Source organism: Haliotis rufescens, unplaced genomic scaffold, assembly GCF_023055435.1.
Source record: "Haliotis rufescens isolate VD_foot unplaced genomic scaffold, xgHalRufe1.0.p SCAF_8, whole genome shotgun sequence".
Taxonomy (NCBI): domain Eukaryota; kingdom Metazoa; phylum Mollusca; class Gastropoda; order Lepetellida; family Haliotidae; genus Haliotis; species Haliotis rufescens.
Genome location: NW_025964372.1, coordinates 50,022,101 through 50,037,425, shown reverse-complemented (window position 1 = coordinate 50,037,425; position 15,325 = coordinate 50,022,101). Strand labels below are relative to the sequence as shown.

The 15,325-nt window shown below is 43.4% G+C and overlaps 1 protein-coding gene across 1 annotated transcript; it reads left to right on the top strand.

Moving 5' to 3' along the window:
• Positions 1-10,945: 10,945 nt before the first annotated feature.
• Positions 10,946-13,154, top strand: LOC124152408. Its single transcript, XM_046525336.2, has 2 exons — positions 10,946-11,244; positions 11,930-13,154. The coding sequence occupies exon 2, from the start codon at positions 12,039-12,041 to the stop codon at positions 13,053-13,055; it is 1,017 nt and encodes a 338-aa protein (XP_046381292.2). The 5' UTR covers positions 10,946-11,244; positions 11,930-12,038; the 3' UTR covers positions 13,056-13,154.
• Positions 13,155-15,325: the final 2,171 nt, after the last annotated feature.

The window sequence follows — 15,325 nt, the reverse complement described above, 5'->3', positions numbered from 1 at the left end:
AGGGTGTTTGTAGACGGGCAGCGATGTTATTATTACTGCCGTTGTTCGTTGACCAGTTTAACATTTATGGTACTGGAAAAGATATGAAATGACCACATGATAGTATAGACAAAGACCAGACCTGAATAGGTTTACTTTTGCAAAAGTCAAAATCAGAGTTATCACTGTTTTCCTGCTATCATTGTGTCTTCATGAGTAATCACTGATTTTAAGATATTTTATCAGGGCTCATTTTATGTGTGGCTGATTTCCAAACTCTTTCTTTCTTGTAACAAATTGCTTATGTAAATATACTTGAAACGATTTGAAATTAACTTTCATGTGATATTATGTGTATTGCTTCAAACAAGATTATTTTTATTCGGTTATTCTAAATGTGTATACATATGGTATACATATAATGACAACGTGTCTGTAGTCTTCTATATGTGCATTGCTTTGCAATATCTTGTAGACATATCAGTGCTCTAACTGTGCAGAACCAGTGTCAACATTCGTAGTGTAAGTGTCAGCAAAGCCAGGCCTGAGTAATAGTTTTAGAATAGTCAAAATGTGAGTCATCACTGATCTGCCTTCTGACATGACGTGTTGACCTTATTTATCATTCAAAGATATTTTATGAAGACTTCATTTCATATATAGCTCACTTCAAAAACATTTCTGGACTTGTAATGAAATGTATTCTCGAAATCGGTTAAATGTAGCATTGATGGTTTATTTTGTGTTTCGATTATTTTTCTTATTTTATCTTTGTTTTATCTGGAAGTGATATAGGATGCCATATGTACTGTTGTCTTCAACATGTGTGTTTGGTTTATGTTCGTGTGGGGGGCACGGGTGCCCCAGTCGTCTGAGGCGCCGCGATTCGCTGGGCAGGGTTGCTTCCCTTGGGCACACGAGAAACCTATGATTGTGGTGTTCGAATCCAGGTTCGCCCCGATTATGTTTCTAGGTTTTTCAGCCTCATACCCGTGCCCCTGGGTTTCACCGAAGTGGTAACCGTCTGAGACCTGCATCACTTCAGGCTTTCCTCCCACATTAAGCTGACACGCCGCGATGTAACTGGAATACTGTTAAAAGCTGTGTTAAAACCCAACTCACTCACTCACCCATTTAGATCCATGTGATTTCTCCTCTGTTCATTGGAGATTGTATTCTGTATTATTTCTATTATATTTCAATACATCCATATTTATTTTATCATTGCAAAAGAATTTAATATAGATTAGTTTTGAAATCATTCTTTTGGTTCTAATTCTTCAGATTTTGATTGGTGTATTTTGTGTGTATGTCTTCTTTGTCAGTTCCACTTGTAAATGTATATGCAATGTTTCATACTTTTTGCAGCTGTTTTAAGGGATGTTTACAGTCGGTAATTTCTTTTCAGTTGTTATTAATCAAAGTGTGTATCAATTCTGATTGTGGAATTTCTGCTTTTTGATGATAAAACTAATCGGTATGTCTTTCTCACATTTTTCATAGTCACATATCTAATTACTTATATTTTATGTTTATGAATGAAATGTTAATACATGTTGCAAGGACGTTGCTTTACCCCTTATTTCCATAAAAAAAAGTTTGTACAAATAAAGTGTCACCAACATTATTAGTGGTCTAACTTTCTGCCGAGGACTCTTTTTCCACCATATCAGGTGACTGATGATATTGCAATATTTTGAATCATTAATATTTTAACTGAAGGATTCAAGCAATTGTACACTGCTTAATTCGTTTAGATGATAAAGTGAAAGGTTTGTGAGGGTTTGTACAAGTGAAGTGCAGGCCTATTGGCCTTAACAATTGTGTAATCTGTAGTGTAATTACCGTATTCATCCTTTCCAGGTTGAGAAATTAGCACTCACTAAATTTAGAAGGAAAAGAGTTCTTTGTGATCTCCTTTTATTATAACCCGGCCTAAAAGGTCCAACCTATAACTTGAAAACTATAACACAGATTCTTGTTGAATATATATATATATATATATATATATAATGTTTATTCATGAATGGGAGGCCATAGGCCCATGTACATTTCAGTTATATATAGTAACACACAATTGAGGCAATTGACATTGAAAACAATACTAAGCTTTTAAGGGTACAATATTAGGTGTTTGTAGTAATAGAGCTTCCTTCACATACTTAGCTACATTTCTGTGTATACAGTCATTTTGGCTATTTAAGAGATTGCTAAAAGTATTAATACATGGATTGTTATAGAATCTTACAGGAATATACTTTATCATTGCAAAAGAATTTAATATAGACTACTTTTGAAATCATTCTTTTGGTTCTAATTCTTCAGATTTAGATTGGTGTATTTTGTGTGTTGTCTTCTTTGTCAGTTTCATTTGTAAATGTATATACAATGTTTCATACTTTTTGTTGCTGTTTTAATGGATGTTTACAGTCGGTAATTTCTTTTCAGTTGTTATTAATAAAAGTGTGTATCAATTCTGATTGTGGAATTTCTGCTTTTTGATGAAAAAAAATATCGGTATGTCTTTCTCACATTTTTCATAGTCACATTTCTAATTACTTATATTTTATGTTGATGCATGTTGCAAGGATGTTGCTTTACCCCTTATTTCCATAAAAAAAAGTTTGTACAAATAAAGTGTCACCAACATTATTAGTGGTCTAACCTTCAGCCCAAGACTCTTCTTCCACCGTATCAGGTGATTGATGATATTGCAATCTTTGGAATCATTAATATTTTAACTGAAGGATTGAGCCAACGGGACACTGTTTAATTCATTTAGATGATAAAGTGAAAGGTTTATGAGGGTTTGTACAAGGGTTTTAGGGTTTTATGTAATCTGTACTGTAATTACTGAATATATCCTTATCGGGTTAAAAAATTGACACATTTAGAAGGAGAAAGAGTTCTTTCTGATCTCCTTATAATATACCCCAGCCTTAAAGCAAACATTTTGGTGCAACCTATAACTTGTAAATAACTATACAGATTCTTTTTAAATTTTATGAAAACTTTTTTATACCTATGGGAGAGTTGCAGGTCGAAGTTTATTTTCAATATTTGGGTTTTCTGAAAAAATACAGCTCTTTTTATTTTTTTACTATGAATTGTTTGTGCGACCTTTAACTTGGAAACTACTTAGTGGATTCTTTTCAAATTTAGGGAACAGTTTCCCTTCTAGTAGAAGAGGTACATTGCAAGGTTTGATTTTGATATGTGTATTTTCTGAAAGAAATATTTGCGACCTTAACTACTTCATGGATTCTTTTCCAATTTAGGGTACATTTCTATACCAATATGGAGAAGTGCAGTGCAAAATTTGGATTTCATAAGTATATTTTCTGAGAACTTTCATGTTTTGGACTTTGAAATATGTTGTAGTATAGTCGGGGGAATTAGGAAGTGAAACCTGCTCATTTTTGTCTTGTTTTTCATTGTTATGATCATGATTTTGGGATATGTATTTCTTAAAGACAAATAATAAAGATATCTAGCTATATATTTCTTATTTGCAATTGTTTGTGTTGCCGAGATGCGCGTCTTTTGTTGATTAAGAGTACATGTATATGCCATATCCTGTAAATGAGGCTCTGTGATACATCCTCCATCAGGATTGGCATCATCTATATGGTCAGAAGAAAATAACTGTGCTTCATATTAAATTCAATAAGAATAGATGTATACTGAAGATAAATAACGTATATTCATGACGATTTCTCGACTTTGAGGCCCTGATTCCCAAGTACCAGTACACCCCCACCCCACCCCTACTAAGACCTGGTTATGCTCAGTTTCACAATAGTCTGTTTTGTTCATATTTTTACAACCTTTTACCTGTAAAAAGACATAAAAACCTTTGATACGCTGTATTTGTGCCAAAGCCCAATTAGTACTAATTGAGTTATTTGAATATTTATATATTTTGTCATTTATCAAAATCTGAGATCGAAAAAACAGGTTTTTTTCATTTCTGTGAGTACTTTACAACCGACCGACGAATGTTGTTCCCGAAAGTTAAGAGATTTTACAGGCGTTTCGAGACTGTAACTTCGTCGCGGTATCGGCACTCCTATAGACACGAATATATATGTACTTCTGTCTTAGTTTTTCGGTTTATGATAAACTATTTGGAAACAGAATTCCTCATCAAAGTTTGGCCGTCAACACCGTCCCACTTGTACCATGAATGTTGGACGAATTTCTTTATGCAATAACCAGGGTGCACGTGCCGTTCAGGGTCATCAGGGGTAATCATGACAAAGTGTTTGTACATGTAATTATCATGCATGATTCTGCAAACAACATGGCAATATAATTATAATGCACTTGAATTCTATGATGCGCAGGATATTATTCCGCTTGCATATAAGAAATGAAATATGTCTTCCCTATGTGAGTGAGTGAGTGAGTGATCGAGTGAGTACTTTACGCTGCCTTCAGCAATATTCCAGCACCAGCACGGCGTGGGGACTCACAATTTGTACCCATGTTAGAAATCGGGCGTGACGAGCTAATACTTGGAAGTTCAAAATGCTTATGATCGTATACTTTTACCTCTTACTATCATTTTTAAAATGTACAGTATCAAAATAGTATAGTTTTAGCGATGGAATTACCAGTGATTAATAAGGCGCGTTATTCCCCATGCCGTGTACGACACACCTTAACCGAGACACCGAGTCCGATCAACTGGATTGCCTCTTACTTTCACGTGCTGCACATGTTGCCTGGGAGTAATCCTAACCCGGAACCGCCAAGGGGTTTATGTGTTACAAGTGCAACAATTCGTTGAAGAAACAATATGCTACCAGTAGTCGTGCACTATATCTTGTCCAGGTTTTGTGAGTGAGTATTGTTTTACGCCGCTTTTAGCAATATTCCAGCAATATCACGGCGGGGGGCACCAGAAATGGGCTCCACACATTGTACCCATGTCGGGAATCGAACCCGGGTCTTCGGTGTGACGAGCGAACGCTTTAACCACTAGGCTACCTACATTTTATCTCCATGTTATCTCAACGACCTTCACACTGTATCTTGGTTCAAGGTAACCATCAACAGCTAGTAGATCACACGAGGCAGGCCAGGTTCATATACTTTTTATTCACCCAGAATGGACTATATTGTCGCAGTGAGAGGGGGGGGGGGGGGGGGGGGGGGAGAGGGGGGGGGGGGGGGGGGGGGAAGGAGGTGTGTATGTGTGTGTGTGTGTGTGTGTGTGTGTGTGTGTGTGTGTGTGTGTGTGTGTTCGTGGGGGGGGGAGGTGTGTGGGTGTGTGTGGGGGGGGAGGTGGGTATGTGTGTGGGGGGGAGGTGGGTGGAGGTGTGTGTGGGGGGGGGGAGGTGGGTATGTGGGGGGGGGAGGTGGGTGTGTGGGGGGGGAGGTGTGGGGTGGGGGGTGGGTGTGTGTGTGTGTGTGTGTGTGGAGGCGCAGTCCTAAAGACACGGATATATATGTACTTCTGTCTTAGTTTTTCGGTTTATGATAACCTATTTGGAAACAGAATTCCTCATCAATTTGACCTATATCACAATCCTTCCTTCCCTGGTTTGCCGCAAGCCCTACCCTCCTCAATTAGTCGAGGTAAACCTTCACAGAGAGTGAGTGAGTTAATATTTAAAGTCACATCGGCACTACTTCAGCCGCCTCCACATAGAAAGTGTGATAACATACGACAATATTTATGTACAATTGTTGTGCATTAATATCTCGGGTTCGAAATTAGTCTTAAAATCTTCATAATTTTGTAGTATAGAAGTATTGTCCAAACAATAGATACCGAATAAAACTTCCCATCACCATTGTATAACTTTTCGTGGCATTTCATATTGTCTAGGGGCGGTCGGGTAGCCTAGTGGTTAAAGCGTTCGCTCTTCACGCCGAAGACCCGGGTTCGATTCCCGACATGGGTACAATGTGTGAAGCCCATTTCTGGTGTCCCCCGCCGTGATATTCCTGGATATTGCTAAAAGCGGCGTAAAACCTCACTCACTCATAATGTCTTTACGTATTGTCTGCCCTCCTAGTCATCGTTATCCAATATGCAATAACAGCTTCGATTACTCCCCCGTGCAGAGAACACACGTTTAATAAAAAAAATTTTTTTGTTTTTTTGTTGTTTTTTTGACATCATTTATTCATATTGATTGTCCACGATTTTACATGCCCCTGTACATTGCCACACGTTTAATAACATCACCTGCGGACGGGTGTCTATTTGGCATCAGCCAGTAATTCGAATGGAGGCGTTAGTAACACTGTGCAGTTGTACTCTGCAACGTCTACATGATCTAATCCCGATATACACTACAAATTGTCAAAAAACATCAGAGAAGCATGGGCACACTACTAAACATTGAATTATTTACTTGCCAGTGATCTATTGCAGGTTTGGCGAACAAATATACTAGCGACAAATAATCAGGGAGCTGAGGATATGATATTGAATGTGTAATGATGATAAATGTCTGTACCATTAATATCGGGCGTGTAGATCAATACTTGGTGTGTCCACCCCGTTAGACGACGCCACCTACTGTTGATTAACTTTCGTATGGTTGCCCGTGGTATTGCCCGCCATTTCCCCGAAGAGCTACCCAATGTGGACCATGTGGGTTGGTGCCAGGTCTCTGGCGAACATTCTCCGCCCGAGAACACCCGACAGGTGAGTGAGTGAGTTTGGTTTAACGCCGCTTTTAACAATATTCCAGTTATATCGCGGCGTGTCAGCTTAATGTGAGAGGAAAGACCGAAGTGATGCAGGTCTCAGACGTTTACCACTTCGGTGAAACCCACGAGGACGGGTATGGTGCTGACAAACCTAGAAACATAATCGGTCGAACCGGGATTCGAACCACAATCATAGGTTTCTGGCGTGCCCAAGGGACGCAACTCTGCACAGCGAATCGCGGCGCCTTAGACGACTGGGCCACCCGTGCCCCCCAAACCCGACAGGTGCTCTATTGGGAACATGTTAGGGGACTTAGCGGACCAGTCCAATGTCCGTATACCTTCTCGTCGGAGAACATCGCTGACTAGTTGGGCACGATGTGGTCTGTCATTGTCATCATGCAGTTCAAAATTTCTGCCGATGATTCCAGCGAATGGAACAACGAAAGGACGCAAAATTTCGCAAACATATCATTGGCCAGTCAAATGTTTGGTTACAATGGCCAAATCAGTTCGCCTGTCATGTGTTATGACACTACCGCCCCATGTTGTATACTGGGGCATACCACTACGTCGCCAAAAGCGCATTCTGCCATCTGTGAATCTGAGGCAAAGCCTTGATTCGTCTTTATACATCGCCCACAGCCATTCCCTGTATGTGCCTAGCTCACTTAATCTGTGCTGCCTATGGTAAGCTCTTTGGGTCACACCCTTCACAGGACGCCTTGCTTTCAGGCGACCTGCCGGTATTATAAATGTACACCCAAACAATAGCGACATTCAAATCAGTTGTTCCCCTTATTTGTGTCGGTAGTATATACGTTTAGAATAGAGTAAATGTGGTCGCACTCGTTAGATCCGTTTTGAAATACACTCGCTACAATCACAGCGGAGGGAGGGGGAGAGCGAATGGTTTTACGCCGCTTTTAGCAATATTCCAGCAATATCACGGCGGGGGATATGGGCTTCAAACATTGTACCCATACCGGGAAACGAACCCGGGTCTTCGGCGTGAAGAGCCAACGCTTTAACACCTAGGCTACCCGACCGCCCCATAATAACTACTGCATCTAACGTGGACTCTATTTTAACAAGTATGACTAACATTCACTCACTCTTGTGGTTAAACATTAAAAGTGCTAACTCTCCCTGATGTATATAGTGTGTTTAATGAGATAAATGCTTCACAAAAAATAAGCATGGACCCCTTAGCCTAAGACACGTCATGAAATTTGCACCAGTATACCTACATTTGTAAATAGAGAAAAACCTCATAAATTCCGTGTTGGACTAGGTGTCGAGCTTGTCTCAAGAGGCGGCCATATAGATCGGGTGGTCGTCCCGATGGCATGGGGCGTTGCTTATAAATGGGGGATTTCATGTATTGCTATCATAATTTTGTGGATCGATATCCATTCTCGTGGTGTAAAACTCTGGTTTATCCTGTCAAGAGTCGATTATTTGGCGCAGTGATGCATGTTGTTACAGGTGTTGCACATACGTTGGCAGTGTTATCTATTCGCTAAGCATGGTCACATCCGCTGTTACTGCGGTGGAACTAAGTGGGGACGCGTTGTTCCTGCGGTTGAACGAAGTGGGGACGCGCTGTTACTGCGGTTGAACGAAGTGGGGACGCGCTGTTACTGCGGTGGAACGAAGTGGGGACGCGGTGCTGTATCTAACCCCAGCACCCCATTACTGGTCGCAGGAGGTCAGGATCAGACGCATGGATCGTTGCTCATAACATCAATCAGTGGATTGTCTTGTCAAGGATTACAGGCCGCCGACATATTGCTGGAATATTGTTGAGTACAGTGTTAATCAACTGTACTTTGGTGCGATCGATTCCTTTTCACAGAAAGTGGCTACACATCTACACATACTCAACCCAATGGGTCTCTCTCTCTCTCTCCCTCTCTCTCTCTCCCCCCTCTCTCTCCCTCTCTCTCTCTCTCTCCCCTCTCTCTCTCTCTCTTCATATATATATATATACAAAACATATCTCCCTCCCTCTCCCCTCCCCCCCCTCTCTCTCTCTCTCTCTCTCTCTCTCTCTCTCTCTCTCTCTCTCTCCAAACATATACATCTCCCTCCCTCTCTCTGTCTCCATATATATTCTCTTCAAAAAAAGAAACTAGACATATATGTAAAACCACTTTTTGCCAAATATCTAAAATAATTACATTAAATGAGAACCAAATAAGTCAAACAGAAAGATGATGCGTCTATAATTCGCGAAAACACATGCAAAGCACATAAACGTAGCGTTTGGGGATCAACTTGACAGCTTCAACCAAACGCAACCGCCTGTAAAAAACGTGCAGCACAGGATACTGCATTTAGGCATGCAGGCCCTACTGCTGAATGGGTATAAAAATCCACATCAACGGCTGTTCATACAGTCGTTATAACGGCAGTAGAGGCGGTGAAAGAATGCAAAGACTGAATGCAGCTCAACGGAACAACGCCAATGGGAGATTACAAGCTGGAGCAACTCAGCAAGAAGTGGCCAGGCACTTTGGCATATCCAGACAGACAATCTCCGCATTGTGGACGCGATACAACCACACAGATCCCTGGGGTACGCAGAATATCAGATCAAACGGCACGCTCAGACTGAGGGAGGCTGGACGTTTTGCACGAAGACCTGTTCGACGTCATGTATTGACCCCACGTCATCTGGCGGACCGTCTTCTTTGGTGCCGACAGAGGGTTAGATGGGCACGTGCAAGGTGGAGAAAAATATACTGACGAGTCCCGTTTCCTCCTCACACGTGCTGATGCGCGCGCACGTGTCTACATACGTCGGGGTGAACGTTACGCTCCCAACTGTGTGCAGCAGGTTGTCCCATTTTGCGGCGGGAGTGTCATGGTATGGGCCGGAATTCATCACGGTGATAGGACGCCTCTCGTGCATGTGGCAGGTGCATTGACAGGTGTGCGTTACAGAGACTTGATCCTACAGCCTTACGTTCTTCCTCACGTCAACGTTCATGGCGGACAGTTCCAGCAGGACAACGCTCGACCGCATATTGCACGTGTTTGTCAGGACTTCTTAAAGCACAACCACATCCAGACATTACCTTGGCCAGCCCGGTCACCAGATTTGTCCCCGATTGAGCATCTGTGGGAGGAGTTGGATCGACGCGTTCGCAGAAGGAATCCACCGCACCAAAAACTTCCGGCGCTTCTTGATGCACTTCAGGACCGCCTCCGTGGTCAAGTGGTAGAAAGTCCGCCCGGGGAGCGGAAGGTCCGGGGTTCGATCCCCGACCGCGTCATACCAAAAGAAGTTAAAAGATGGTACTTGTTGTTACCCTGTCTGGCGCTCGGCATTAAGGGGTTTAAGCAAGGACTGGTCGGCTCGGAGTCAGTATACTCTGTCTGAGTGGGGTATTCGTGTTAAACTGCAGCTTGGTATCTCAGTGAGCTAGCACTATAAATCGGCATCAGTCCGGACTAGTACAAGCAGCCACACAAACACACACACGTACATGCACGTCGCTATATAAGTGCAATAATCTTGGACGCGACGTTAAACCCCATTTCACCTCACCCGATGCACTTCAGCATGAATGGCAGCACATCCAACAGCGTGTTATTGACAACTTGATTGCATCTATGGGTCGTCTGTGTCAAGCGGTAATTGATGCACGTGGTGGGCACAACCGATACTGACATTTTCTGTACCCCTGTGACATTAACTGTACCGTGTATGTGTGTCTGTCTAGGTGACACGATTAATGTTTTGAACATTGTGTACATTGATCTTCAAACAGTGTTTCAATTATGGTGTCTGTGTCCTATTTTGATACAATCGCATATTATTACATTTTGAAAGTCAGTGTCAAGTTTCTTTGTTTGAAGAGTATATATATATATATATATATATATATATATATATATATATAAACATCTCTCTCTCTCTCTCTCTCTCTCTCTCTCTCTCTCTCTCTCTCTCTCTCTCTCTAACAGCATTAGTTATATGAATCCCATCCCATCATTAGGCATGGTAACATTGCAATATACAGCATCCATGTAATCCATAATCCATACCTCAATATCGGCTTAATATTCCAGATGTCTGCTTTGTGTTTCAACATTATATTCTAACGCCTTGTAAAGTGGCAGGTGTGTGCGTTGGAAACACGCACCCTTTAATGTCGTTCAGAGATAACCCTTTGCGAGTGAAACAACCTGTCGGCCGGGTGACTGAATCGATAAAGTTGAGGGTTCGTATCAAGACGTGTATTCAGGGTATATTCAGTGTGGGACGTATTACCACAATCACGCGTGCATTGTGGTCCCAGCACAACAGATTCTATTCAATGCATTATAATCCCCCAGTGAGGTTCACACTATGCAATGTGTACATGCACACTAGAGAGTAGACGGTATTTCACAGGTTTATGACTTCCCTGTTAGTCAACGCTCGGTCAGTCTGATTGACACACGTGGCTCTACACAGTGCGTAAAAAGGTCGCGAGGAATGAAATCAGGTCACTTATCACCCATTGAGCCCGGAGAGATAGGAATGAATACACGCCTCGGCGTCTTCGCCGGTATATGACTGAAGACGGTGTCACAGTTAACCAGGTAAGTTGAGGTACAAGGGTTCTATAAAAAACAAATGAAGACGCGTCATTGTTTGAGCCTGGTATGTTTTAACTAGGGATGGGACGGGTAACTCGGGTACCCGGGTGGAGTGGTACCCACAGGACTACCCGCACGCGCGGTAAGTCACGTAATATAATTGTTGAATGACAAAAAATGATCTAAACTACACTACAGTTCACTGATGTTCCCATTTCTTTCTGACTATGCACCCATTCTTCTGACTTGTATATATTTGAATTAAGATTCATGAGCTTCATGTAGTAAACATCAGTGTATGCATGACCAGATCGCTTTACACGTGTATATAAATACATTGTGCCAGGGATAAGGTCAAACTTTTTACAAATCGGACAGTTTGTACCCATCTCTAGATATCTACAGCGGGTACCCGGGTAAGGTCAGGTAATAGGGTGATGGGTTCCCGGGTAGTAAATATTCGTCCCAGCCCTAGTTTTAATGGTGTTTGACATGTGACGGCCATTGACATTCCAGGGGACGGTCAACGATTCTAGTCCAACGATATTGCGATCGATTTGAACTGCTGTGACATTTACCATTGTGTTTACACTCCAACAACTGCTTCGTGACTTGCATTAAGATTGATTACTTCCGTGTTAGGCAATAGTGTTTGTTTATTATTTATATTGTCATTCCTCATTCATAGGAACGGCTAATGTCCTCAAAGCTTCGCCAGGATGACCTACATATGCTGCGTCACCACAACCCGATCGTCCAACGTATAGCATTTCTTAGAGGAGCCCACTACTCTCGCGATGGCGAGTCCATGGAATAAATGGTGGCGTCTGTTGTGTCTTGGAGTATCTGGAATAATTCTTATCTTTATCTTCCATTTTCTTCACTATTCAAGAGTGATTGATCCACGGGTCACACCTCATCATGAAGCACGTGTCATTCCAGACACTCAGCCCATGCCGACACAGGTCAAGATGACCCATGCGCCCAAACTCGAGACTGGCGTGTACCGTTGGAAACAAGGCAAATGGGTTCTGATTCCAGGATTCTGTTCTGCAGTGAACAAGTTTAGTTCTGCCCAACTCCGAACCCCGGTCGGTACTATCAAGATGTACATTCATAACGTTAAAGACGACATCCATGTGTCAGGGTCAATTCAGAGATCTGGAATGTGGGAATCTCCAGGAGTTAACACAATGATCTCAATACTAAGGGACAGTGCAGATATGGGAGTCCTTGACCTTGGATCTCAACTAGGGACGTATTCCTTGACGGCTGCGTTGATGGGACGTCGTGTTGTTGCTGTGGACCCGCTTGTTGAGAACGTCATGAGACTGTGCGCAACTGCACAGGAGGCGAAATTGGCGGATCGGATCACTATTTTATTTGCAGCTCTCTCGGATGACTATAGAACTGTCACCTTCAAGCGTGAAAAAGCAAATATAGGAGGTACCGTTATCAAACAAGTCCCGAACGCAACGTTTGACATCAACGACAACTACAATCCAGATTTCATCTCGACTGTTCGTCTGGACGACATCTTGCAGTTTGTTGACTTCCCCAAAGCCTTCATCAAGGTTGATGTGGAGAACCATGAATATGAGGTTTTGAAAGAAGGGAAGCAATTGTTTTCTAAAATTGATATCCGTGATATTATGATGGAATGGTTTCAAATAAAAAGGACTCCAAATGGCCCCAAAATAAGGGATTTCCTTGTTAACAAAAATTTCAAGCCCATGACGATGAGCAGAGTGAGGACGTTGTCGCCCGCAAGCTATATAACATGGCCGAATGATATACTCTGGGTTAAACAGTGACTACTCTAACCAAACGGATGATACGATGGACATCTGGAATATCGTCTTCTTGCCTTAGGGACCGACAATTAATTGATTAAGGGGTGGGGGATGGGGAATTTAATCGGAGAAAAGTGTATTACATTGTTGCAATGTGTTTTTCATTAAAAACTTTTCAGAAAACTATTCAGGCTCATAGTTAAAACTTTAATTTTTTTTATCTGCTTTTGAGGATATAGCTGAAAACAATATTGAATCTCCACACAAAAGCCCAGCCAGACCCCCTTCCAGTGTCAGTATCAGTGCCCGGTATGGACTAGAGTCAATGACGTCCTCTTAGACAAGCTGAGCCTTCGGAGCCCTGTATGGACTAGAGTCAATGGCGTCCTCTTGGACAAGCTGAGCCTCTCGGAGCCTCGTATGGACTAGAGTCAATGGCGTCCTTTGAGACAAGCTGAGCCTTCGGAGCCCTGTATGGACTAGTGTCAATGGCGTCCTCCTAAACAAGCTGAGCCTCTCGGAGCCCTGTATGGACTAGAGTCAATGGCGTCCTCTTGGACAAGCTGAGCCTCTCGGAGCCTCGTATGGACTAGAGTCAATGGCGTCCTTTGAGACAAGCTGAGCCTTCGGAGCCCTGTATGGACTAGTGTCAATGGCGTCCTCCTAAACAAGCTGAGCCTTCGGAGCCCTGTATGGACTAGAGTCAATGGCGTCCTCCTAAACAAGCTGAGCCTCTCGGAGCCCTGTATGGACTAGTGTCAATGGCGTCCTCCTAAACAAGCTGAGCCTCTCGGAGCCCTGTATGGACTAGAGTCAATGGCGTCCTCCTAAACAAGCTGAGCCTTCGGAGCCCTGTATGGACTAGAGTCAATGGCGTCCTCTTAGACAAGCTGAGCCTCTCGGAGCCCTGTATGGACTAGAGTCAATGGCGTCCTCCTAAACAAGCTGAGCATTCGGAGCCCTGTATGGACTAGAGTCAATGGCGTCCTCTTAGACAAGCTGAGCCTTCGGAGCCCTGTATGGACTAGAGTCAATGGCGTCCTCTTGGACAAGCTGAGCCTCTCGGAGCCTCGTATGGACTAGAGTCAATGGCGTCCTTTGAGACAAGCTGAGCCTTCGGAGCCCTGTATGGACTAGTGTCAATGGCGTCCTCCTAAACAAGCTGAGCCTCTCGGAGCCCTGTATGGACTAGAGTCAATGGCGTCCTCTTGGACAAGCTGAGCCTCTCGGAGCCTCGTATGGACTAGAGTCAATGGCGTCCTTTGAGACAAGCTGAGCCTTCGGAGCCCTGTATGGACTAGTGTCAATGGCGTCCTCCTAAACAAGCTGAGCCTCTCGGAGCCCTGTATGGACTAGTGTCAATGGCGTCCTCCTAAACAAGCTGAGCCTCTCGGAGCCCTGTATGGACTAGAGTCAATGGCGTCCTCCTAAACAAGCTGAGCCTTCGGAGCCCTGTATGGACTAGAGTCAATGGCGTCCTCTTAGACAAGCTGAGCCTCTCGGAGCCCTGTATGGACTAGAGTCAATGGCGTCCTCCTAAACAAGCTGAGCCTTCGGAGCCCTGTATGGACTAGAGTCAATGGCGTCCTCTTAGACAAGCTGAGCCTTCGGAGCCCTGTATGGACTAGAGTCAATGGCGTCCTCTTGGACAAGCTGAGCCTCTCGGAGCCCTGTATGGACTAGTGTCAATGGCGTCCTCCTAAACAAGCTGAGCCTCTCGGAGCCCTGTATGGACTAGTGTCAATGGCGTCCTCTGAGACAAGCTGAGCCTCTTGGGGCCCTGTATGGACTAGAGTCAGTGGCGTCCTCTTAGACAAGCTGAGCCTTCGGAACCCTGTATGGACTAGTGTCAATGGCGTCCTCTTAGACAAGCTGAGCCTCTCGGAGCCCTGTTTGGACGAGAGTCAATGGCGTCCTCTCAGCCAAGTTGATTCTATATATAACATCCTATGATTGGTTTACTACGACTTGTGTGCTTTGCATGGCATTTTGTTGTTAGTTATATGAATGAGTGGTATGAATAAACATATTTTTCTCTTGTCTTGTCATTTGTTACAACTATACTGCTATGTATGTGTGTGTGTGTATGTGTGTGTATGTGTGGGTGCGTGTGCGTGTGCGTGTGCGTGTGCGCGTGCATGCGTGCGTGCGTGCGTTCGATGTGACTATGCTTGTCGTAAGAGGCGACTAACGGGATCGGGTGGCCAGGCTCGCATTGGGGTATCAAGTGACAAGCATCTGATGTCAGCTTCAAATGGTCCTGATGCTGAGGAGATGATGTTGACTGTGCG

What these genes read in the sequence shown, in the direction of transcription:
- LOC124152408 (XM_046525336.2), top strand. Translation starts at nt 12,039, where the DNA reads ATGGCGAGTCCATGGAATAAATGGTGGCGTCTGTTGTGTCTTGGAGTA.